This window comes from Bos taurus, chromosome 24 (genome assembly GCF_002263795.3).
Source record: "Bos taurus isolate L1 Dominette 01449 registration number 42190680 breed Hereford chromosome 24, ARS-UCD2.0, whole genome shotgun sequence".
NCBI classification, from domain to species: Eukaryota; Metazoa; Chordata; class Mammalia; order Artiodactyla; family Bovidae; genus Bos; species Bos taurus.
The window spans coordinates 32,819,377-32,842,532 of NC_037351.1; the positions used below are offsets into that span (position 1 = coordinate 32,819,377).

Here is a 23,156-nt window from a genome sequence, read left to right on the forward strand (position 1 = left end):
AATAGGTTCACAGTGCTTTTCAGGTCTACTATATCCTTTTACTTCTCTGTATATTCATTCTACTAATTTTTGAGGGTTCAATATTGAAACTCCAACTAAAAATCCTAATTTATCTACTAAAAAATAATAGTAATATATAGTGGAATTGTATGTAATCTTGTTCTGTATTTTCCAAGTTTCCTATAAATGTGTTATCATACTTCCATAACTTACATAATTTCATAACCCACTCCAGTTTTATTGCCTGGAGAATTCCATGGACAGAGGAGCCTGGTGGCTACAGTCCATGGGGTCACAAAGAGTCGGACACAACTGAGCAACTAACACTTTCACACTTTCTTTCACGTCCAGCTATCTTTGATTATTTATTTTACTTGAATGTTAGGTTCCTCTATACACATTCTTCCTTTTCACTAGGAAATTTTTCAGAGGTGATGGGAGCATTTTTTCCTCTAATATTTTCTAAAGAAATAATCCTTTAGGCCGTCAAAAGCTTTTTCGGCATCAACACTGGAATTATCATGGGTAATCTGTGCAATTTACAGTCATGTAGTAAACTGAAGTTTTCCTTACATTATCTGCCAAGAGCCCTTCATGACAAATCCACTTTGATCATGGATAGACGTGTCATCCCATTAGGTGATTACAGTCTTTCAGGTAACATCAAGATAAACAATGTCACCTTTTACTTTGGGTGCAATGCAGGTCCATGAGATTCCCTTCCTGCTGATGTTCCCTCGGGCGTGGGCAAAACTACTATACAGCCCGCCTCAGTTCCCAGTTAGGCATTTTCTAGTCTACTCAACTGCCATTGGCTACTGAAGGTTTGTTAAACACTCCCTAGAATTTGCATCTAAAATCCTACAGTAAATCTCTCTCTCATAGATGATGCCTTAAGCGTTTTTCTTTTTTTGGCTGAGCCACAGGACACGTGGGATCTTAGTGCATCTGACCAGGGATTGAGACTGCACCGTCTGCAGTGGAAGTGCGGAATCTTAACCACTGGACCGCCAGGGAAGCCCTGATATTTATAGTTTTCATTGCGTCCTTGGTTTCCTTTTTCTGTGGCAGCAGCTTTGAGAAACTGTGTGTGAAGTTCTGTTCATAGCAATTTCTTCTGTTGAGCCGCTGATCCCTTTTAAAACTCTCCCACTGGTTCTAAGACAGTGAATTCTTCGCCTTCTCCTCCTTCCTGAAAACTGCCTCTCCATCTCTGTGGCTCCTTTGCCTCCGATGATTAATCACAGGGACCCCCACACCCGTTTTCCCTCCTGCATGTCTACACCTTCTCCTTGGGGGGTCATCTCTTACTCTCACCCACATACATGGTTCCCCAACCTCCAGTCCCAGCCCCAATCTCCTCCCTTGGGTGTCCTCTTTTCAGAAGAAAAAGTAAAGAAGTCATTATGGAAAAATGGAACTTTGTTGGACTGGTTTGCACTTTCTGTGGTTTAGAGAGTTTTTATTTTCAATTAAATATGGGGACACTGCACGCAGCGGGACTGTGGCCACTACAATGTCCTGGGCTCCGTATCTGCCAGGATTCCATCTCCCCATGACTGTTCATTCCACTTCTTGTTTATCTGCCCTCTTGCTCTTCTATCTGGTTTTTCCTTTGTATTTCCCAAGGTTATACATTGCTCATTCTCCTGTTCAAATGGAACCTTGTTCTTTCACCCTTTCTTTCTTTAACTTTATTTTGTATTGGGGTACAGCCAATTCACAAACAATGTTGTGATAATTTCAGGTGAACAGCAAAGGGACTCAGCCATCCATATACAAGTATCCGTTCTCTTCCAAACTCCCCTCCCATCCAGGCTGCCACATAACACTGAGCAGAGTTCCATGTGCTATACAGTAGATCCTTCTAGTTTATCTATTTTAAATATTGCAATCCGTTTTTATCCATATTCCTACTCCCTTGAGTGGGGGAAGGATTTTAATGCTAACACGTCCCCCTCTGCTTCTTCCACTTATTTGTCAGACTATTCTTTCCTCTGAACAATTAGGTGTTGGATTCTTTCCTTTGATTTGTTTTTCACATATATTAAAAGGAATATCATTCCTAGTTCAATCTGTTTCCCGTTTTATAATACCCTGGATTTCCTTCTCTGAGGGCAGTTCTTTTTTTTTCTTTTAATTGGAAGATAATTTCTTTATAATGTGCTGAAGCCAGTTCTAATTCTTCAGTTTCCTCTGGTCTGGTCTCTCTTCTTCTACATTGACTGGGTCATGGCTGGCATATTTAGGTCCTTTGCGCTTCCCATTTATGCATCTTCTCCGGCCACAAGACAGCAAGCAACTCCTGGCACAGTGCACCTTTCTGCTCTGTGGCATCTCCACAGGTCCTGGTAGGAGTCTGTGCTTCTGCTGAGTACCATTGTTCTTAGATATCAGGACTTACTGGAAATGGCTTAGACATCTTCACAGGCCCACTGGTGCAGTCAGGACCCAAAGTCTTAAGTAATGAGCTAAATCCCTGGTATCCTTCCAGAGAATAGCTTATGCACCGGAGGGAACAGATTCTAATGTATGTTCATTAACTGTGATGAGAACTCTCTGGTATCACCTCAAAATTCTTTGCGCAAGTCACATTCCGTTTAAGCTCATTGTCTGAGAAGGACGGACAACCAAGTTGACTCAGGGAAGACTCACAACCTGTGGTTTTAAAGTCTTGGAATCTTCCATGACTCAAGTTCTCATTCAGCTTCCTTCCCCGAGAACAAAGGAACTACTAGGAATGGGGCAACAATCACAGGTGTGGTCAAGGGTCCTTCCTCAAGAAAAGTCAACACTGCTGCTATAGAAAGGGGAATGCTGTCCCCAGAAGATACATCCAAGTTCTAAGCCCCCAGTACCTAGAATGTGACCTAGGAAGGAGGATTTTTGCAGACATAATCAATATGAGGTCATACTGGAGTAAGGCAGGTCCTAAATTCAATACCACTGGTATCCTTAAAAGGAAAGAAAGACACAGGTATACATATATGTATAATGGAACACTACTTGGCCATAAGAAGAAACGAAATTTTGCAATTGCAACAATATGCTTGGACTGGAAAGGCACCGTGCATGCGTGCCACGTCGCTTCAGTCACGTCTGATTCTTTGTGACCCCATGGACTGTAGCCCACCAGGCTCCTCTGTTCCATGGGATTTTCCAGGCAAGAATACTGGAGTGAGTTGCCATTTCCTTCTCCAGGGGATCTTCCCCACCCAAGGATCAAGCCCGGGTCTCCTGCATTGCAGGTGGATTCTTTACCATTAGCGCCACCTGGGAAGCCCAGAAGACATTATGCTGAATGAAATAAGTCAGAGAAAGACAAATAGTGCATATCACTTATATGTAGAATCTAAAAAAATAAAACAAACTAGTGGATATAAAACAATAGAAACAGACTCACAGACATAGAGAACAAACTAGTGGTTACCAGTGGGGAGAGGGAAGAAGGGAGGGACCCAAGAGAGGTAAGGGATTAAGAGGCACAAACTGTTATATAAAAGCAAATGAGCTACAAGGGTATTTTTACAGCAATGTATAAAATATTGGAAATACAGTCAATATTTTATAATAATTATCAGATCAGATCAGTCGCTCAGTCGTGTCCGACTCTTTGCAACCCCATGAATCACAGCAGGCCAGGCCTCCCTGTCCATCACCAACTCCCGCAGTTCACTCAGACTCATGTCCATCGAGTCAGTGATGCCATCCAGCCATCTAATCTTCTGTCGTCCCCCTCTCCTCCTGCCCCCAATCCCTCCCAGCATCAGAGTCTTTTCCAATGAGTCAACTCTTCGCATGAGGTGACCAAAGTACCGGAGTTTCAGCTTTAGCATCATTCCTTCCAAAGATATCCCAGGGCTGATCTCCTTCAGAATGGACTGGTTGGATCTCTTTGTAGTCCAAGGGACTCTCAAGAGTCTATAAATGATGTTTAACTCTAAAAAACTGTGAATCACTATGTTGCACACCTGAAATGTATATATTATACATCAACCGTACCTCAACTAAGAAAAGGTAAAAATATATATAATTAAAGGCTAAAAGAATAAAGAAAAGAAAAGACACAGACACACACAGAGGATACCCCAGTGTGAAGACAGAGACGCACAAGCAGAATCCACAAGATGACAGAGGCAGAGTCAAGGAATTTCAAGGACTGTTGACAACATGGGAAGGAAAGAGATAGGCACGGAACAAGGTCTCTGCTGGAGCCTTTAGAAACTGCACGGTGCCGTCGACTTGATTTCAGACTTTAGCCTTTTGACTCTGAAGACACCCAGCATGTGGTCATTTGTCAGAGCGGCCTCAGGAAATGAACACAGCTGCAGTGCAGTTGGAGGTGCGGGCGCCTGCCAGCCAGCAGCCACAGCCCCTCCTGGCTGTCACACTCGGATCACAGACACAGACCCAGACATCCGGTACCCGAGGTGGGGAGGGGGGTGACGAGGAGGGGACTCAGAATGGACTTATTCTCATGTTGTCTCCTGCACACGTGCATGCCACACTCGCCTGGATGGAAAAAGATCTGCTTCGGTCTCCCTGCCACATAATCCCTGTGGATTCTTTCCAGCCTCTTCTTCTAGGAGACAGGGTCCTCTTCTTCACCCCCTGTGCTTACTCTCCAGTCCTGCAGAGATCAGCCTGATCACTCGGATCACGCGACACCAGCCTCTGGTTTCATATGCGGAGCCAATCTGCTGGAAAGAGCCTCTTGGCCCCACAGCATCTGTTTGAGCCGCCCTCTCCTTCTCATCTCTCAGCAGCTGTGCTCAGTGGGCCCGGGGGCAGCCCCCCTCACAGGCCAGGCTCTCCAATAGGTACTGCTCACCCTGCTGCCCTCCCCACAACTGACCTCCCGGTGGAGACCCCACACGGCCTCTAGCTCGCCTGTCTGAATCAGGGCGGCAGGATCCGGATTTTAGACTTCATCATGTACCATCCTTAACAAAACTAGCAGCTTACGAGAGAGAAGGTTTAGAGCTCAAACCTCAGTACAGGCCGAGAGGCGCTCACCACCCGATGACCCAGGAGATGGAACTGATCACTTTATCACACACGCAGCATGTAAACACACAGAATGAGGCTGGAGAGGACAGTGAGGCCGCTCGGACCTCAGGCAACGGCCATCTGCCCACCCAGGCTCTGCCAGGCTACCCTGAGCCCCAGGGGACCAGTTACTCCACACACCACGCCCGTCCTGGGTGGGGAACTCCATCGAGCAGTGTTGACTCGGGAAGTAAATGAGGACCCGAGTGGGGGCCAACGGCATCTTCCCTTCCCAGGACAGGATGCGATAGGCTAGCCCCCCAGGCCTCACCTGCACTGCCCGTGGTCCCCGTCGCACTCCGGGGTGGTGGTCCCATCAGTGCCCGTCCGGGAACAATTGCAGCCTTCGCAGCCAGCCAGGGGGTGGAAGCTGAAGGAGTGTACCTCACACACGTCACACTGGGGCCTGACTGTCAGGGGAGGACACAGGCACCGCCCTGTCGTCTCCTCACAAAGGCGCCGGCCGCAGCTGCAAGCTGGCCAAGGATGAAGAGACACGATGTAAGGGTTAGACACCCCTGACCTCCAGCAAAACTGCATTGCCAGGGTTTCCAGAAGCTTCCAAGGGGTATCTGGGAGTAAGGTCTTGTTTTCCCTTCATTATGGCATCACTGAGTGTGGTTGATCTGAAAGGCTCCTTTCTTGGGGCCAAGACCAACCACATCCAATGCCGAGGGTGGACGAGTGCGTGGACGCTGAGTGAGGCATCATGGACCTACTGACCTCAAGGTAGACACTCACAGGGGCCTCCCCTCACCCCCAGGCTGAGGCTGCGTGCCGTTCTAACGTGAGGTCTGGCCTTCGTCAGAGGGTCTGCTCCTCCCAGTCTCCCTGACGGGCCTTCACGTCGCCCCAGGGCACTGGGCCCAAGATCAGGGGTGGGGCCTGCAGCAGGCAAAGGCTGGCCTCCACACGGGGCCTCTGCACCCCTCACACAGCCTGGGCTGCCCCTTGTCTAGGGCGGCAGGACAATTCTTAGACGAAGATCCATGGCCTCCTCAGTGAGGAGGCCAGAGACCCTCTGACCCTGGGTCTCCTCCCACCTCAATTAAGCTTTGGTGGTTAGGCTGCAAAAACTGAAGCCTAACCCATCCCACTAGGAAGAAGGCCGAGCTGTCCAGTGTTTTGAAGCTTAAGGTTATTTCCCTTCACCTGCTTTGCCAAGGGCATGGATCCCCTAGCCCAGGAGACACAAATACGTCTTTTCTAGAAGCCTGCTATTCAGAATGTGGTCCCTGGACCAGCGGCATGGGAATCCTCTGAGTGGCTGCGGGAAATGTAGACTCTCAGGCCCCAGTCCAGGCCTCCTGACTCAGGATCTGCACTCTCACAAGATCCCCAGGTAAGTCTCCAGCACAGTGAAATTGGACAAACCCTGCCCTGGGTGGGCTTCATCCGCCTGCACCAGAGATGACCTTGGCCGCCCCGAACGTGCACTTACGTTTGCAGTGCGGGAACCCGTAGAAGCCCGTCTGACAGCGGGTACACTGCCGCCCGATGACGTGGGGCCGGCACGGGCACTGCCCGCCCTCGGGGCTGCAGGGGTGGCCAGTGGCCCCAGCAGGGTGGCACTCGCAAGGCAGTGCACCCTCGTGGTAAAGGGCCACCAGGGATCTGGCAGAATTCTTACAGAATTCAGAGGCTCTCTGGGGGCTGTGGGAACAAGAACACACAGTGAGATCCTGGGAGGCATGCCCAGAAATGGTCCCACCTTCCCCTTCCCCATGCCCCAGCAAGCAGTGTTTTGGGAGAGGGGCTCTGGAGTCTAGGAAAAAGTGAGAGGAAACCCTACCCCTGGACTTACAGTGTTTGACAGCCACCCACCCACCCCCATCTACTTCAGGACTCATCACAGGACTGGTGGGTGGGAACCTTTGGTGGCTGGAATAAAAGGGTGAAGATTCATCTATAGGATGAGTTGTACGGTGTATAGGTTCTATCTCAATACAGCAGTCACCAAAAAATTTATACCTGCATGTGCTATGATATACCAACTAGGATAATAATGAGGAGGAGGTGAATTGTCAACTTTTACTGAACATGTATGTTAAAAAGTTTTCCCTTCACCTCATTAACCTCATAAGCTGAAGCTCCAATACTTTGGCCCCCTGACGGTAACAGCTAACTCAATGGAAAATCCCCTGATGCTAAGAAAGATTGAAGGCAAAAGGAGAAGGGGGTGGCAGAGGATGAGATGGTTAGATAGCATCACCAACTCAATGGACATTTGAGCACACTCCAGGAGTTGGTGATGGAGAGGGCAGCCTGATGTGCTGCAGTCCATGGGGTCGCAAAGAGTTGGTCACAACTTAGTGACTGAACAACGTTAACCTGACAACCACCTAACCGATTAGGCCAAAGCCCCACTTCACAGGTAAGACAGCTAAGGCTCCTAGAAGTTAAGCAACATTCTTGAGGCCACAGAGCTATGGAGGGTGGGGTAGGCATTCAAATCCACAGTGGTCTGACCTCAGAACCCTTGTTCTTCATATTTTCTGTACAAGAGGTTTCCACCCTCTGGAGGCCCAGGTTCCTCAGGAAATCTACAAGGGGGCAGGGAGGAGGGGTCTGCAGGAAAGAATGACAGGAACTGAAACTAAGGGCTGTTCTAGGCTCTTAGCGTCTGGGAACCCACCAAGGGAGGATAGGGAGGCCCGGCCCTTTGTAATGCTCCCCACTGATGAGAGTGCAAAGGAGAGCGGGAATCAGGGCTGATGTGCCCTGCAGCGGAGGAAACCCTGTGTGGTATCTTTCAGGAATCCGAGTTGGTCAACAGGAAGCAACAAAGAGGAAGAGAAACCCCCAAGCAGCCTGTGAATCCCGGCTTGGGGGTGATCTGCTGAGATCAGAGTTGAAGAGGGAAATCCCGCCCAGATGGACATGATGAGATAGTACACAGGTCAGCGTGTGCCGAGGATCGGGGACTCACTACTGCTCCCTTGGGCGCTCAGAGGAGGAAGACAGACCCGAGGGCCACCCCTCCCCAGGCCTCCTGCTCTGGTCGGGAATGTGGGAGAGCCTCAGGCCTCCCATGGCCGTGCCACAAAGTGATGTGTGCATGCTAAGTCGCTTCGGTCATGTCCAACTCTTTGCAACCCTAAGGACTCCTCTGTCCATGGGATTCTCCTGGCAAGAATAAGGGAGTGGGTTGCCATGCCCTCCTCCAGGGGATCTTCTCTATCCTGGGATTGAACTCACTTCTCTTGTGTCTCCTGCATTGGCAGGCGGGTTCTTTACCACTACTGCCATCTAGGAAGCCCTCACACAAAGTGATACTTACTCAATATAAAAACTGTCTCCTCCACAATTGGTGACAAACTCCAATGACTTGTCCAGTGATTTTCTGTGAAGGATCTGGTAGTCGTAATTCTCTGCAGGCACCACTAGGATACGGACCTAAAGGGAAAGTGTCAGCACGTCTTTGGATTTTCAGCAGCACGGCACACCCACGGCTCCACCATGGTTTCTCTTCACTAAGATCGTGTTACGTCGCCTCAGTCGTGTCTGACTCTTTGCAACCCCATGGACTATGGCCCACCAGCCTCCTCCATCTATGGGGAATCTCCAGGCCAGAATACTGGAGTGGGTTGCCAGATCAGTGTTCTTTATTGTTAAGTCCAAGACCACATGAAACAGAACTTACAAAAAAAGAATCACAAAGCAACCCTAACTCAGTGCTGAAGACTCAGGCTACATTCCCCCTAGGGAAATGATAATGAGTTGGGGGGACAGACCCCCTGGAGCGCCTGCTCAGAGGCGCAGCAGCCTTGTGTGCTGGGCGGGGACAGGAGACAGAGACCTACTATGATGTCAGGGCCCTGTGTGATCCATCCCTGCGATGACCCTGGATCTCCAGGGGGTGGAATTTTGTATTTTTATTTATTTATTTTTATTTTTTAGTATTTCTTTTTCTTTCATATTTATTTGGCTGTGCCAGGTCTTAGTCACAGCTCAAGGGATCTTTGATCTTTGTCAGGGCATTTGGGATCTTTCTAGTAGCATGCGAACTCTCAGTAGGAGCATGTAGGAGCTAGTTCCCTGGTCAGGAATCAAACCTGAGCCCCCTGCATTGGAAGTGAGCAGTCTTAACCACTGGACCATCAGGGAAGTCCTCATTCTGTATTTTCAGAGAGTAAGCAAACTGAAACGGCAGGACCGATAGGGAGACTCATATGGTGGCTTGCCCCTGAAATGCCTATCCTATCAGATACTCTATTATGAATAATTGTGGCCCCAGTCTTTAAAAATACCGCCCTGTATTCTCTCTGTACCTGTATAAATCAGACCACACCAGTAACAAATGCTGTAGGAAATTTCAACCATCTTTGTCAACTACTCACCCACTGATGGAAGAAGGCAATGGCACCCCACTCCAATACTCTTGCCTGGAAAATCCCATGGACAGAGGAGCCTGGAAGGCTGCAGTCCATGGGGTCGCTAAGAGTCGGATACGACTGAGCGACTTCACTTTCACTTTTCACTTTCATGCATTGGAGAAGGAAATGGCAACCCACTCCAGTGTTCTTGCCTGGAGAATCCCAGGGACGGGGGAGCCTGGTGGGCTGCCGTCTATGGGGTCACACAGAGTCAGACACGACTGAAGCGACTTAGCAGCAGCAGCAGCAGCAGCACCCACTGACAGTTTACAGAGTCTATTGCTCTCATGTTATTCAATTCAATAAACATTGCCGAACACCTGTGCCAGACGGTGTTTCAGGCACAGGGATACAAAATGTATCCCCTGTCCCTGAGATGACATCCTCAGAGAGAAAGGAGGCATGAGCAAGAATTGGAGGGTGCAGGGCAGGCCTGGACAGTGTTCGCTGGCTCTCAAAGGCTTTACAGGCATTGGGTGACCATGATTCCACCAGCCAAGGTGAAAAACAGGGAACAGGGCACCTGGGGTCTATACAGGTAACAGGCTAAGCTGGAGGGACCTGTGAGCACTCTGGCTATGGGGATGCACAGCAGATGGTCCTAGAGCTCAGGAAAGATGGCAAATGAGGTCACAGGTGTGGGTATCATTCCCACAGAGGGGTGAACAGAATCAACAGGCACAGATGATGGTATATGAAGAGAAATCTTAGAACAAGGGGTCTCAGTGTCAAGCCCAAGGGCACACTGACATGAAAGGGATGAAAGGGAAGAGAACTCACTGAAGGAGCACTGGAGAAGGCAGGGCAAGCCAAGAGAAAGTAGCTATGGGAGCCAAAACAAGATAGTTTCAAGAACAAAGGAGTGTTCAATGCCTCAGAGAGAGACTTGTCAGATGAGAGTGAGGCGGGGCTGATGGAGATAGAGAGACAGCTCGCACGCTTCATGCAGGGGAGTTTTTCCTTCCCAGTCGTTTCTCTAGTATTCTGATTTCCCTTGATTTTAATAGTCACAGACCTTTTTTTGCTAAAGGCAGCTGTAAAATTTAAACATTTTTCTATAAACATGGCTTCAATTCCCTGGAGGAATTACTGTCATGAGCCAGAACAGACACACCGAGCAGCCGACCAAGGCAAGCACGTAAAGAGCAAGAGAGGAAAAAGCAGAACGCACCAAAACTAAGGACTTTCCTTCTGGAACTGTCACAGTCAGGGCCACCTCCGGCTCCGAGATGTCAAACTCAACATGATCTCCGGTGATCACTTGGTCCCGGCAGCCAAGCACATGGGGGCAAAAAGAGGCCCGGAAGACACCTGGGGCAGAGGGAGGCAGCCCTGTCACACCCCTGCCAGGACAGGTGAGCCCCGAACCAGCCCTGCTCCCTGTAGCTCACCTGCTTGCAGCCGTCCTCCGTCCACAGACACCTGTGCTGGGAACGTCGGATGTGCTGGTTGATAAAAATGGACAACAATGACATACCGACCTGGGCGTGGTACTAGTCCTCGAAGGGTCACCTGGTTCTAGGTGGAAAAAAAAAAATCTTCTCAAGCTGTAGTTCAGTTCAGTTCAGTTAAGTCGCTCACTCATGTCCAACTCTTTGCAACCCCATGAATCGCAGCACGCCAGGCCTCCCTGTCCATCACCAACTCCCAGAGTCCACCCAAACCCACGTCCATTGAGTCAGTGGTGCCATCCAACCATCTCATCCTCTGTCATCCCCTTCTCCTCCTGCCCTCAATCTTTCCTAGCATCAGAGTCTTTTCAAATGAGTCAGCTCTTTGCATCAGGTGGCCAAAGTTTTGGAGTTTCGGCTTCAGCATCAGTCCTTCCAATGAACACCCAGGACTGATCCTCTTTAGGATGGACTAGTTGGATCTCCTTGCAGTCCAAGGGACTCTCAAGAGTCTTCTCCAACACTACAGTTCAAAAGCATCAATTCTTCTGCGCTCAGCTTTCTTTATAGTCCAACTCTTACATCCATATGTGACTACTAGAAAAACCACAGGCTTGACTAGACAGACCTTTGTTGGCAAAGTAATGTCTCTGCTTTTGAATATGCTGTCTAGGTTGGTCATAACTTTCCTTCCAAGGAGTAAGCGTCTTTTAATTTCATGGCTGCAGTCACCATCTGCAATGATTTTGGAGCCCAGAAAAATAAAGTCTGACATTGTTTCCACTGTTTCCCCATCTATTTCCCATGAGGTGATGGGACCGGATGTCATGATCTTCATTTTCTGAATGTTGAACTTTAAGCCAACTTTTTCACTCTCCTCTTTCACTTTCATCAAGAAGCTCTTTAGTTCTTCTTCACTTTCTGCCATAAGGGTGGTGTCATCTGCATATCTGAGGCTATTGATATTTCTCCTGGAAATCTTGATTCCAGCTTGTGCTTCCTCCAGCCCAGCGTTTCTCGTGATGTACTCTGCATATAAATTAAATAAGTAGGGTGACAATATACAGCCTTGACGTACTCCTTTTCCTATTTGGAACCAGTCTGTTGTTCCATGTCCAGTTCTAACTGTTGCTTCCTGACCTGCATACAGATTTCTCAAGAGGCAGGTCAGGTGGTCTGGTATTCCCATCTCTTTCAGAATTTTCCACAGTTTATTGTGATCCACACAGTCAAAGGCTTTGGCATAGTCAATAAAGCAGAAATAGATGTTTTTCTGGAACTCTCTTGGTTTTTCAATGGTCCAGTGGATGTTGGCAATTTGATCTCTGGTTCCTCTGCCTTTTCTAAAACCAGCTTGAACATCTGGAAGTTCACGGTTCACATATTGCTGAAGCCTGGCTTGGAGAATTTTGAGCATTACTTTACCAGCGTGTGAGATGAGTGCAATTGTGTGGTAGTTTGAGCATTCTTTGGCATTGCCTTTCTTTGGGATTGGAATGAAAACTGACCTTTTCCAGTCAAGCTGCAGAGCTATTACTAATTAGAATCACAAGATATTTCAAGAACAAAAAACAAAACAATGCAGGTATTTATCCAGTAAAGACAGGGACGTTGGAAAAGACTGAAGGCAAAAGAAGGGGGCGAGCGGCAGAGGATGAGATAAATAGCATTAGACTCAATAGACATGAGTCTGAGCAAACTCCACGCGGTAGTGAAGGACAGGGAAGTCTGGTATGCTACAGTCTATGGGGTTGCCAAGAGTCAGACATGACTTAGTGACTGAACAACAACCATTTACCCAAGTGAAGTAAAAAACCCACATTCACACAAAGCCTTCCCTTGAATCTTTGTAGCAGCTTTATTTGTAGTCACAGCACTGGAAACCAACCACGTGACTTTCAGCTGCAGAATGGACAAGCCAACAATGGACAAGCATACACAAGACTGGAGGGAGTCTCATCTGGTACAATCACTCTGGGAAACTATATGTGGTTTCTACCAAAATATAATCGAGCAATTGCACTTCTAGGTACATCACAAGTGAAGTGCATGCTCTGTGTGCAAAAAGCCATACGAGAATGTTCCCAGCATTCAAGCACCACTGGTAATAACCATGTAACAAAGAGTCAGACTCCATTTTTTCTGTTTGATGGTTTTCAAGCTCCATCTTTCATCTTTTGCCTTTTGTCCCACAGCTGGACAAGCTGTAAGAAAGCCCAGGTGTTCATCCCTTAGCAGAGGTGGGAAATTCAAACCCCATAAATTCTAGCCCATGAGAGAGGGAGCTCTCACCTGGACCCCCCACCCCACTATGGCCCTGCCTAACCATAATGCAAACCAGGGTCAGACTTCAACACTCGCTCAGGCTTGAGTGTGAGCCAGGTTCTCCCCAGGAAGCCTCACCATGTGAGTAATAAGTCTTTCCAAACCTCAAAATAATAACTGAAAAACTACAAGAATAGCAACAATAAAAGATTGTCTTTCAAATGAGAGCTGGGCCTTGGAGGGTAAGTAACTTACTAAAGGTCATAGACTAATTTTATAGCAAAACCAGGACTAGAACTCTATTGTCATGACTGTAATTCATTTCCCCCTACTACTCTAGGCTGCCTACCCCATGTGGGATCTTATTAAATTTTCTCTCCCAAATCCTTTTATTTCCTATCTTAATGCAACATGAATTGACATGAGCCATCTCTAGGATTAAAAAGACATGTCATCAGAACAAACATTAAGTCCTGCAATTCTGTGGTTTATGATGAAAAAATGTGTGTTCCCTTCATATATTTCATCTTTGTGTTCTAGATGATTAATCAATACGTGTTTATTGGGAATTTCCTGCCTACAAATTGAGGTTGCAAAATAATCTGTTAGATTTCTAAAAGTGCTTATGTTCTCATTTAAGAAGATAATTAAAAACTCAACCATGTTAAGTAGCAGTATCCCATGCAAATATGACCTATCCTAAGATGGGTTATGAAAAATTGCCAAATGACTGTGCAGACAGAGATGCAGGAGAGAAAAGGAGCATTGGGATAGGCTGGCCACAGACAGAATTAACTGCAAGCCTCATTCCTGGGATTCTCCGCAGTTGAGAGCAGAGGTGCTCAAGCTTTAGGGGCAGTCAACACCCCTTGAGGAGTCTGTTTTTAAAAAACAGATTCCTGGGCCACCCTCCAGAGTTTCTGACTCAGCAGTTCTTGGGTGAGGCTTGCAGATCTGCATTCCTAACAAGTTCCCAGGGGTTGCAGGGGGGATGCAGCTGGTTGGGGCCAGCTTTGAGAACCACCAGTTCACAAGAAACACACTCGGGATAATCCTACCTGCGGGGCCTTCAAGGTGACCCCAAGAACAGCATCGGCAGGAGGTGAAGGATCCTCAGGCAGGAGAGGGGAAGACCCACCACTTGGGACATCCAAAATTAGTGCTGTCGGAGGAGTTTCGGGGATCAGGGAGACACAGGAGGCACTGAAAAACAGAATGTTGAAAAATAACCAAAACCCAAAGAACTGTCCCTTTGAAGAGACAGACTCTAAGCATTAAAAGGACCCAGAGAAGGGCCTCCCCTCATGATCCACTGGTTAAGATTCTGCGCTTCCACTGCACGGGATGCAGGTTTGACCCCTGGCTGGAGAAGTTCCACATACCACCTAGTGCAGCCAAAAAAATAATAATAATACATTTGGGACTTCCCTGGCAGTTTGGAGATTAAGACTTTAATCTGGCCAAAAAACCAAAATATAAAACAGAAGCAGTACTGTAACAAATTCAATAAAGACTTTTAAAATGGTCCACATTGAAAAAAAAAAAAAGGATCCAGAGAACCACAGGTCTGCAGAGATCTTTATACAAAGATATTTGGTGTTCTGGATTGGCCAAGTATATCCCAGTTGCCTACCTAATACAATGAGCTCAGACCAGAAAAAAAATCTTAATTTTGAAGGAACAGAAGCTAGATGGAAACTTATTGAAACTTCCCTCTCTAGTACTAAAATTCATTGCTAAATGAGTTCAATGCAATGAAACACTATTCACCTTTAAACATCAATGTTGACATAAAGCTATACAAAACCAAAGAGAACAAACAGCCATCCTTTCTTTCAGGCACAGCCAGATATTATTGTCTTGGTGGTCTATGCCATAAAGATGCATAAGATGTCATGACTGTGTCCCTGAAGAATTTTTGAATCTACATCCAAATAACCTTCCCCAAATCCCAATAATCATTGGTTACCTAATTCTCATAACACAGTTGTGAGATGGGTCATTATTTTCATGGTTTTTTAAATGAAGAGTCTCAGACACAGAGATTAAAGGATTGGAACAGACTGGATCTTGGTGAGAGCTCAGAATAGAAATCAGAGTAACTCCCTTCAAGGACGAGGCTTAACCATTTCCCCCAGTTGCTACTGTGTCAGCTTCCTGATGTTATGGAATTCTGGAAAAATTGCTGGGATAAATGATTAAGCTCTTAAAAGAAAAATGCACCACCAGCTTTTAGCATCTTGGTCTGGGATCACTTCTAAAGTGAAATATAAAGCATAGCCTTAAAAGCATTAAGTATCACTAAGCACAAACAAGGGATAAAGGAAGGAAACACATTACCTTTGATTAACAAATCGCCCATAACTGGCAATGCATTTGACGTGAGGTCTCAAATATTCTGTTGAGAATTCTTCAATGGGTATGATACAAATTTGATGCTGTCCAACAAATATAAGAAGGTACATGCCCGTTATTACCCAAGTCAAGGTTATGACCAAACATGCACTTCAAAGAAAACAGCTAAAAATTCATCCAGAGAAATTAAAACTATCACTTTACAGCAGTAAATATCATAGGATAGCATTCGCTATGGCATCATTACATGGACACAAGTTCTTTTTACTGTTATACAGGATCACTGATTAAATTGTTTCTGGAATAATCATATAAACACATAAAATCATGTGAGAGTTTAAAACAACTCTGTCAGCAACTTTGGACAGTGTCTTCTCTCCTGCCCTGGGCTGATGCTGGCTCCTCAGACCCCTAAGCAGGGAGAGGGGGATGTGGTGGGCAGTCGGGGAGCCTGCTGTTCAGAAAGATGGATGCTCCTGCTATAAGTAACCCTTCTCAATAGAGGAGGACTCGTATCGCAGGCATATCTGAACTCTGTCTCCAGAGCTAGTTTCTGAGTCACAGAAGAAACTCAGTCAATAACTTAATACCACTTTTCATTGTAAATCAATAACTATAACTGGCTATATCACAAAGCCATTCAGTAACAATAGATTTTAACTGAACACCTACTATATGCCAGGCACTGAGACTGGGGGATCGTATGAGACCAAGATGGACATACTCCTGCCTTCATGGAGCTTTCATTCTAGCCAGCCTTGACTCTGAATGACATCTGACTATTTCAGAAAGGGCAAACTTATGCTTAAAGAAGAACTTTCAGCCCCATCACAATTTCCAAAGATGAAAAGGTTAAGATTCACTTGGCTCATTATGTTCAAAAAAGAAAGTCATCCTTAAAAAAAAGAAAAGTCTTGAGTTATATAACATATAATAATTTTTAAAAACTGAATTCCAGGTAGTTCTTAAGAGAAAGCTCAACATTTCTAATAAATATAAAACATATTAGAACAGGCTGGCATAGCATTTCCCAGGTGTGATACATGCTTAATATTAGCAGTAACAGGAAGTTGCTTCACACTTAATCTTATGTGCCCTGAGATATTTATTATAAATCTGAGCACCCCATTCCTAGCCCAGATCCCACTGTCTCTGTTTATCACAATTCTCAATACTAAAGTTATGCTATTAAAAGGGTATTTAATCTGTAAAAGCTAGCATTTTAACTGTTAACAATATATATCTAATTAATTGAAAATACTCTTCTTGAAACAGAGCAACAATGGTCTGGAAAAAAATACCAGGTGACTGCAACCTTGAAAATTCTGAAGGAATCTGCAAAGAAGCTGCTGCTGCTGCTAAGTCACTTCAGTCGTGTCCGACTGTGTGACCCCAGAGACGGCAGCCCACCAGTTCCCCTGTCCCTGGGATTCTCCAGGCAAGAACACTGGAGTGGGTTGCCATTTCCTTCTCCAATGCATGAAAGTGAAAAGTGAAAGTGAAGTTGCTCAGTCGTGTCGGACCCTCAGCGACCCCATGGACCGCAGCCTTCCAGGCTCCTCCGTCCATGGGATTTTCCAGGCAAGAGTACTGGAGTGGGGTGTCATTGCCTTCTCCCCAAAGAAGCTAACAGACATAATAAAATAGTAGAGGGGAAAGAAAATAAACAGTCCCTAATGACATTTTTATATACCAGCAATAATAATAGACTAGGAGATATAATGACAAAAGATATTTCATTCATAATAGTAACAACAAATAAAAATGAATTAAATGGAGTTTTGTGAAACATGTTCAAATCTGATGACTGAACTTTATTGGGTGCTATAGGAAAAGGTTCCAACAAATGAAGGAGCAAGACACATTTCTAGATGGGAAAATAAACATTGTAACTCCAGCAATTCTCCGCAGGTTAACTTTATAGATGTAATGCAAACCCAGCCAAAACTTCAATAAGCTTTAGAAATATATATGCTTATCAATTTAAAAAAAATCTCTAAAAATCAGTGGCTGAAACAGAAGCGTACCAGAAGGAATTGGGCCATCCGGGCTCTGAGCTGAACGTCCGCATCTGCTAAGAGCTCATACACGGCGAGGCGACCCCTGCCGTCGGTCACAGCGCTGCGGCAGAGGACGCTGCAAGAAGAAACAGTGTATCTTAGCCTGGTTCCCCTGGTCTGCCTCCCACCCCTGTGGAGTGGCTGATCGTGCTTCAGTTTCTCTTGTTCATAACTGGGTCACCAACAGTGAACTTCCCTGCTGGTGGAATTTAGCACAGATGCAACCCATAATTGGTGTGGGAAAAAAAACCTTCTTTCTGTGCTCTGAGCTGTACCTCTCAGGGCTGATGGCCATCACCATCTCCACTGGTTTTGTGGAATATCTGGTTTGGTCTTCTGGGAAAGAGCCCCAGGGCCAGTAAAGTCTGATCTCTAATGCAGACTTCTTGGCAATTGACCAATATCGTTGGTAGTGGCGGTTTAGTTGCTAAATCGTGTCTGACTCTTGCAACCCCATGGACTGTAGCCCTCCAGGCTCCTCTGTCCATGGGATTCTCCAGGCAAGAATACTGGAGTGGGTTGCACGTCCTTCCTCTAGGGGATCTTCCTGGCTCAGGGATCGAACACTGGTCTCCTGCATTGCAGGCAGAGATAACTCTTTATCAGAGTTATCACAGCACTGTTTTGAAAAGTGGTATTCCTCTGCCTTTCTTCTGGGATATTGCTTTTTAACAACACAGACCTCATTTGAGAAATGCTGGGAAAGGTTCAAACCTCAGTGGGAAAAGCTGCCATGTTGAAAGGGTCTGTCATTTGAAAAAAGTTTTTAATGGTCGAATATTTTCTAATTGCACCGTATTTTTGGACTCCAGTACTTGGTAGCCTGGTCACTTACACTGATCACATGACATGCAAAGTAGAGAAAAAGGGAATATTTTAAACAAGTGAAAAGATACCATGGGACTTGCTGGGAGTGGTTAAATACAATAAAAGTGATTCCTGGTCTAATGCAATACTGTCTTCAAAATCTAACGATGGAGAACTTTGGTGCTGTCACCATCTGGAGTCAAAATCATCTGCAGAATATCATGCACTTCTCTCCTTAAAACACTATTCAGGAGGAGGAAAGGGCAACCGACTCCAGTATTTTTGCCTGGGAAAGCCCAAGGACAGAGGAGCCTAGGGGGCTACAATCCATGGATTGCAAAAGAGCCAGACATGACTTAGTGACTAAACAACAACATGGCCATCTATACCAGTTTGTTATCTTTATTACAGAGAGTTAAGTAATTTATTGATGAATGTGAAAGTGTTAGTTGTTCAGTCATGCTCTGCTCTTTGCAACCCCATTGACTGTAGCCCTCCAGGCTCCTCTGTCCATGGAATTCTCCAAGCAAGAATACTGAAGTGGATAGCCAATCCCTGCTCCAGGGGATCTTCCTGACCCAGGGACTGAATTCGGGTCTCCTGCATTGCAGGCAGATTCTTTACCATCTGAGCCACCAGAGATGCCCCTGGTGGTGAGCCTTGTTATAGTATTTAAAAGAAAAATCTCATGTCCTGTTGAGAGCAAACCAGTATGGAGAAACAGTACAGTCTAGACTGCTACATTATCAAGTAGACCTTCTGAGATGATGAAAATATTCTCTATCTGCACCATCCAGAACCGTAGCTACTAACAACACATGACTATTGAGACTTGGCATGTGGCTAGTGAACCATGGGAGCTAAACTTTTTCCTTCATTGAATTCAAACTGATTTAAACTTAGGTGGCTCAGTGGTAAAGAATCTATCAGCCAATGCAGGAAATGCAGGAGACACAGGTTCAATCCCTGGGTCAGAAAGATCCCCTGGTGGAGGAAATGGCAACCCACTCTAGCGTTATTGCCTGGACAGAGGAGCCTGGCAGGCTAAGGTCCACAGAGTTACAAAGAGTCAGACACAACGAAGCACACAAATGAATGGAAACCTATTTAAATAGCCACATTTAACGGATACCATCTGAAACAGGATACGAATAGAATAAAGGACATGGAGCTTAAAAAAAGAAAGCCACCGCTCAGCAAAGGTCTTGAAATAATGCTTGGGACTTATGTATCCCCAGGAGAGAGTCCTTCCTTTCTTTAGTTTTGAAATCACTCCTCTGCTTGGTGTAGATGTCTCAGCCTCTTCTGAGATAGTCAAGAGTCACGAAGGCCATAAGGAATGTTTCTTCCTGTCCTGAGCCATCTCCACTTTTTACCCAGTGGAGCAGGAGCAGGAGTCAAACCCCAATCTGGAAGGCAGAAGGGGTCAGAGAACTGAACTGAAGGGCGGGCTTGGATGGACGGGTTATGAAGAAGTCCTGCCCCAGGTCACGTGGATGACAGTCTCCCAGATTCCGATGGCAAGGTGACCCACCCATCTGGAAGTGTACATTCCGGTGGTTGCTAATGTCACCTAGAGATGAAACTAGTATTTTCATATAATGACAGAACATTCTGGAGGAACTTTGCTGGGCCATCTGGTACTCCTATTAAAAATGCAAATATAATTACATTTTTTTTTTTACCATCATCCCAGAGAAAAGGAAAGATTAGATTTTTTTTTAAGATTTTGAAAAGAAGCTTTCACAGTTTATTTTTTAGGGTTGCTGAGTGCGTGATATTCATTTAATAACCATTTCATCAAGTCTCATAAAATTTTCCATTCTAAGCTACCAAAAGACACTTTTCATAAGTTCTTTTCTTTGCATTACAGAGAAAGTGTCCAACTCAAGTCATCTTGGGTTTGACACAAGGCATGTGAATGTAGAGGTCACAAAATGTTCAAAGTCTTAGTGGAGGATTGGGAGGGTTCACTGTAAGGGCTTCCTAGGTGGTTCGTAGTGTTAAAGAATCCGTGTGCCAATGCAGGAGATCTAAGAATTGTGGGTTTGATCTCTGGGTCAGAAAGATCCCCTGGGGAAGGGAACGGCATTCTACTCCAGTATTCTTGCCTGGAGAACCCCATGGACAGAGGAGCCTGGTGGGCTACAGTCCACAGGGTTGCAAAGAGATGGACACAACTGAAGTGACTAAACAGCATGTGCACTGTAGTTCCCCACATGCTTGCTCAGGAGACTCTGCCTTCCAGGGCTATTTATTCTACAATTAATTCCATTGGGAAACATCCTTTGCACTGATTCTCTAATCAAAGAATACTCTAAACATCTGCATACATCTTGATTCATTATGCAAAGGAAACGATTTTCAAAAAATCCTTGTCAGAGCTCTTGGAAGAGATGAACTTCATCAGGGTGAATTTGAGATTCCTCTGTCAAATTATTTTTCACGTGATGCTCGTCAAACATTAATGACCCCCAGTTCTTAATGGAGAATGTGCCAGGCACCCATGAACTCTACATGGTGTTTGAGAGAAAGGCCCTGGGTTCAGTGCCCACCATGGGGGTTACAGAAAAAAACAAAAAGGTTGTGCTGCTTCTTGTGGGTGTGAGTGTGTTAGCTACTCAGTCGTGTCTGACTCTTTGTGACTCCATGGACTGTAGCCCACCAGGCTCCTCTGTCCATGGGATTCTCCAGGCAGAATACTGGGGTGGGTAGCCTATCCCTTTTCCGGGGGATCTTCCTGACTCAGGGATCAAACCTGGGTCTCCTGCATTGCAGGCGGATTCTTTACTGTCTGAGCCACCAGGGAAGCCCCTGCTTCTTGTGAATCTGAGCCAAAATGCTAAGTAGAACATGAAGTTTTTCCAGAAAATGCAATATTTTTAAGGCGCTGCCTATGGAGAAGCCTTCCAATAGCACACCAGGGGTGACGCTGGATCGCATAACTCGTCCTCTGCTGGTTCTCAAGCTCAACCTCAAAAAGGAAACAATTTCTCAAGTTGGATAAAAACCAAAGTTCCCACAGCTGACCTCCTGCCTGTTCAGTTAGAGCAGACTCCCCCAGGGCAGGACACTTACCAGTACTTGCAGCTGTAGATGTCCACCCGGCCTGCCAGGTCAGCCCCGGGGCTCTGTACGTGCACTGCGGCCTCAGACAGCTGGTCTGCTTCCGTGGCGTACTCGACCATGATGACGTAGTGGCCGACCTGCGGGACCCGCAGCCACAGGTGCAGCTCCACCTGTCGAAGAACCCGAGATGTTGGAGAGAGGTGAGATGCACTGGATGCGTCTCCACAGGCAACAGTGAAACTGGGGCTGGGGGGACCCCTGGGAGGAGTTTTACATGTCATCATAGTAAGAAGCGTGGTGTTTCCCAGGTGGCACTAGTGGTAAAGAATCCACCTGCCAATGCAGGACACGCCAGAGACACGGGATCTTTTCGATCCCTGGGTCGGGAAGATCCCCAGAGTAGGAAATGTCAACCCACTCCAGTATTTTCGCCTGGAAAATCCCATGGACAGAGCAGCCTGGCGGGCTACAGTCCATGGGACAGCCTAGAGTTGGACACGACTGAGTGACAGAGCACTCAGTAAGAAATGTGGTCCTGCAGGCAGGAATCCCTAATAAAATACAGGATGCTCTGTTAAGTTTGAAATTCAGATAAACAATACATAATTATAGTTTAACTACAATTCAAACTAAATGGGAGCATCTGGTATTTTTATTGTCTAAATCTGGTGACCCTACTAATAGGGGTCTCTACTCCCACTACCGAAACGGAGCAGGACTCTATGGTCCTTCCTCCCTCATGTCCTCATGTCCTCAGGTCCTCCCGACCATGTCCTCTGCTTGTCTTTTGTCTGTGGAAAAACTTTAGTCAAAGAATAAGTTTAATCAGAGAAGTGAGAAAATGCAGAAACAATGGAAAACAGTCAAAGGAGACCAAATAATCATAATGGAGTCACTAAACATAGTCAAGGACTTTTAGTTCCTTCTCAAGGGCTATAGATAGATATTCTGAGCCATATCCTGGGAGCTGTCTTATAGATACTGAAATCCTCACCAAGTAGAGAAGTTAACTACATGATGAGCAGACCTCAGTCATGACATAAGATGCCACAACTGCAAGAACTGGCCTCAAGAAATTGAAACAAATTGACCCTGGCACTGAAGATTAAATCTATTAAAACAATCAAGAAGACACTGGTCAAATTGCCAATGACCAGTTTCAAGCTGACTGTCTGGGCTGAGTGTGCGATTTCTGCGTGTAGCCCCCTCCCTCTCTCTATAAAAGCTCTTGCCCACTCACAGTCAGAGGGAGAAGCTGGCCTATGGACAGGAGTCTGTCCTCCCTGCCCCTCTTTTGCTGCTGCCAGCATCCAACATAAAGCAAACTTTCTTTTTCCCCCATCCTGGCCTCTTTGATGGCTTTTGAGCAGCAAGTGGCCGGACCTGGGTTTGGTATTATCACCCATATATTTGCCTTGTTTCTCAAGGCCAAAGATACTTTAAAACCTGAAGTAAAAAGGAATTTCCAATGGGTGATAAAAGGAACGGAAGTATGCCTCGATGGGCTACAAAGCTGAAAATATTCACTATCTGGTTCTTTACAGAAGAAGACGCCCAGCTGTGGCATGCCCTTGTGGTTAGGAGCCTGGAGTCTGGAATCACACTGCCTCCAGCTGTGTGACCTGGAGCAAGTTACTCAGCATCTGTATGTCTCAGTATCTTCCTGTGTGAAAATGAGGATAACATAGTGTCCACCTCTTAAGATTATGAGGATTAAGTGAACTAATATGGGATGAGCTCTTCGAACTGTATCTGGCTTGTTGTAAGCCCTGTATAAGGGGCTT

The 23,156-nt window shown here is 46.1% G+C and overlaps 1 protein-coding gene across 3 annotated transcripts in view; it reads right to left on the reverse strand.

Moving 5' to 3' along the window:
* The window catches only part of LAMA3 (laminin subunit alpha 3), a 260,515-nt gene that overhangs the window by 108,701 nt on the left and 128,658 nt on the right, over positions 1-23,156 (reverse strand). For all 3 annotated transcript variants that reach the window (XM_024984437.2, XM_059881027.1, XM_059881028.1), the window contains 9 exons: positions 21,382-21,542; positions 17,464-17,572; positions 15,422-15,519; positions 14,140-14,284; positions 10,817-10,943; positions 10,597-10,736; positions 8,330-8,445; positions 6,491-6,702; positions 5,321-5,525 (listed from right to left, as the gene is read on the reverse strand). In XM_024984437.2, coding sequence (XP_024840205.1) covers positions 5,321-5,525; positions 6,491-6,702; positions 8,330-8,445; positions 10,597-10,736; positions 10,817-10,943; positions 14,140-14,284; positions 15,422-15,519; positions 17,464-17,572; positions 21,382-21,542 — 1,313 coding nt within the window. The remainder of the gene's footprint in view (positions 1-5,320; positions 5,526-6,490; positions 6,703-8,329; positions 8,446-10,596; positions 10,737-10,816; positions 10,944-14,139; positions 14,285-15,421; positions 15,520-17,463; positions 17,573-21,381; positions 21,543-23,156) is intronic.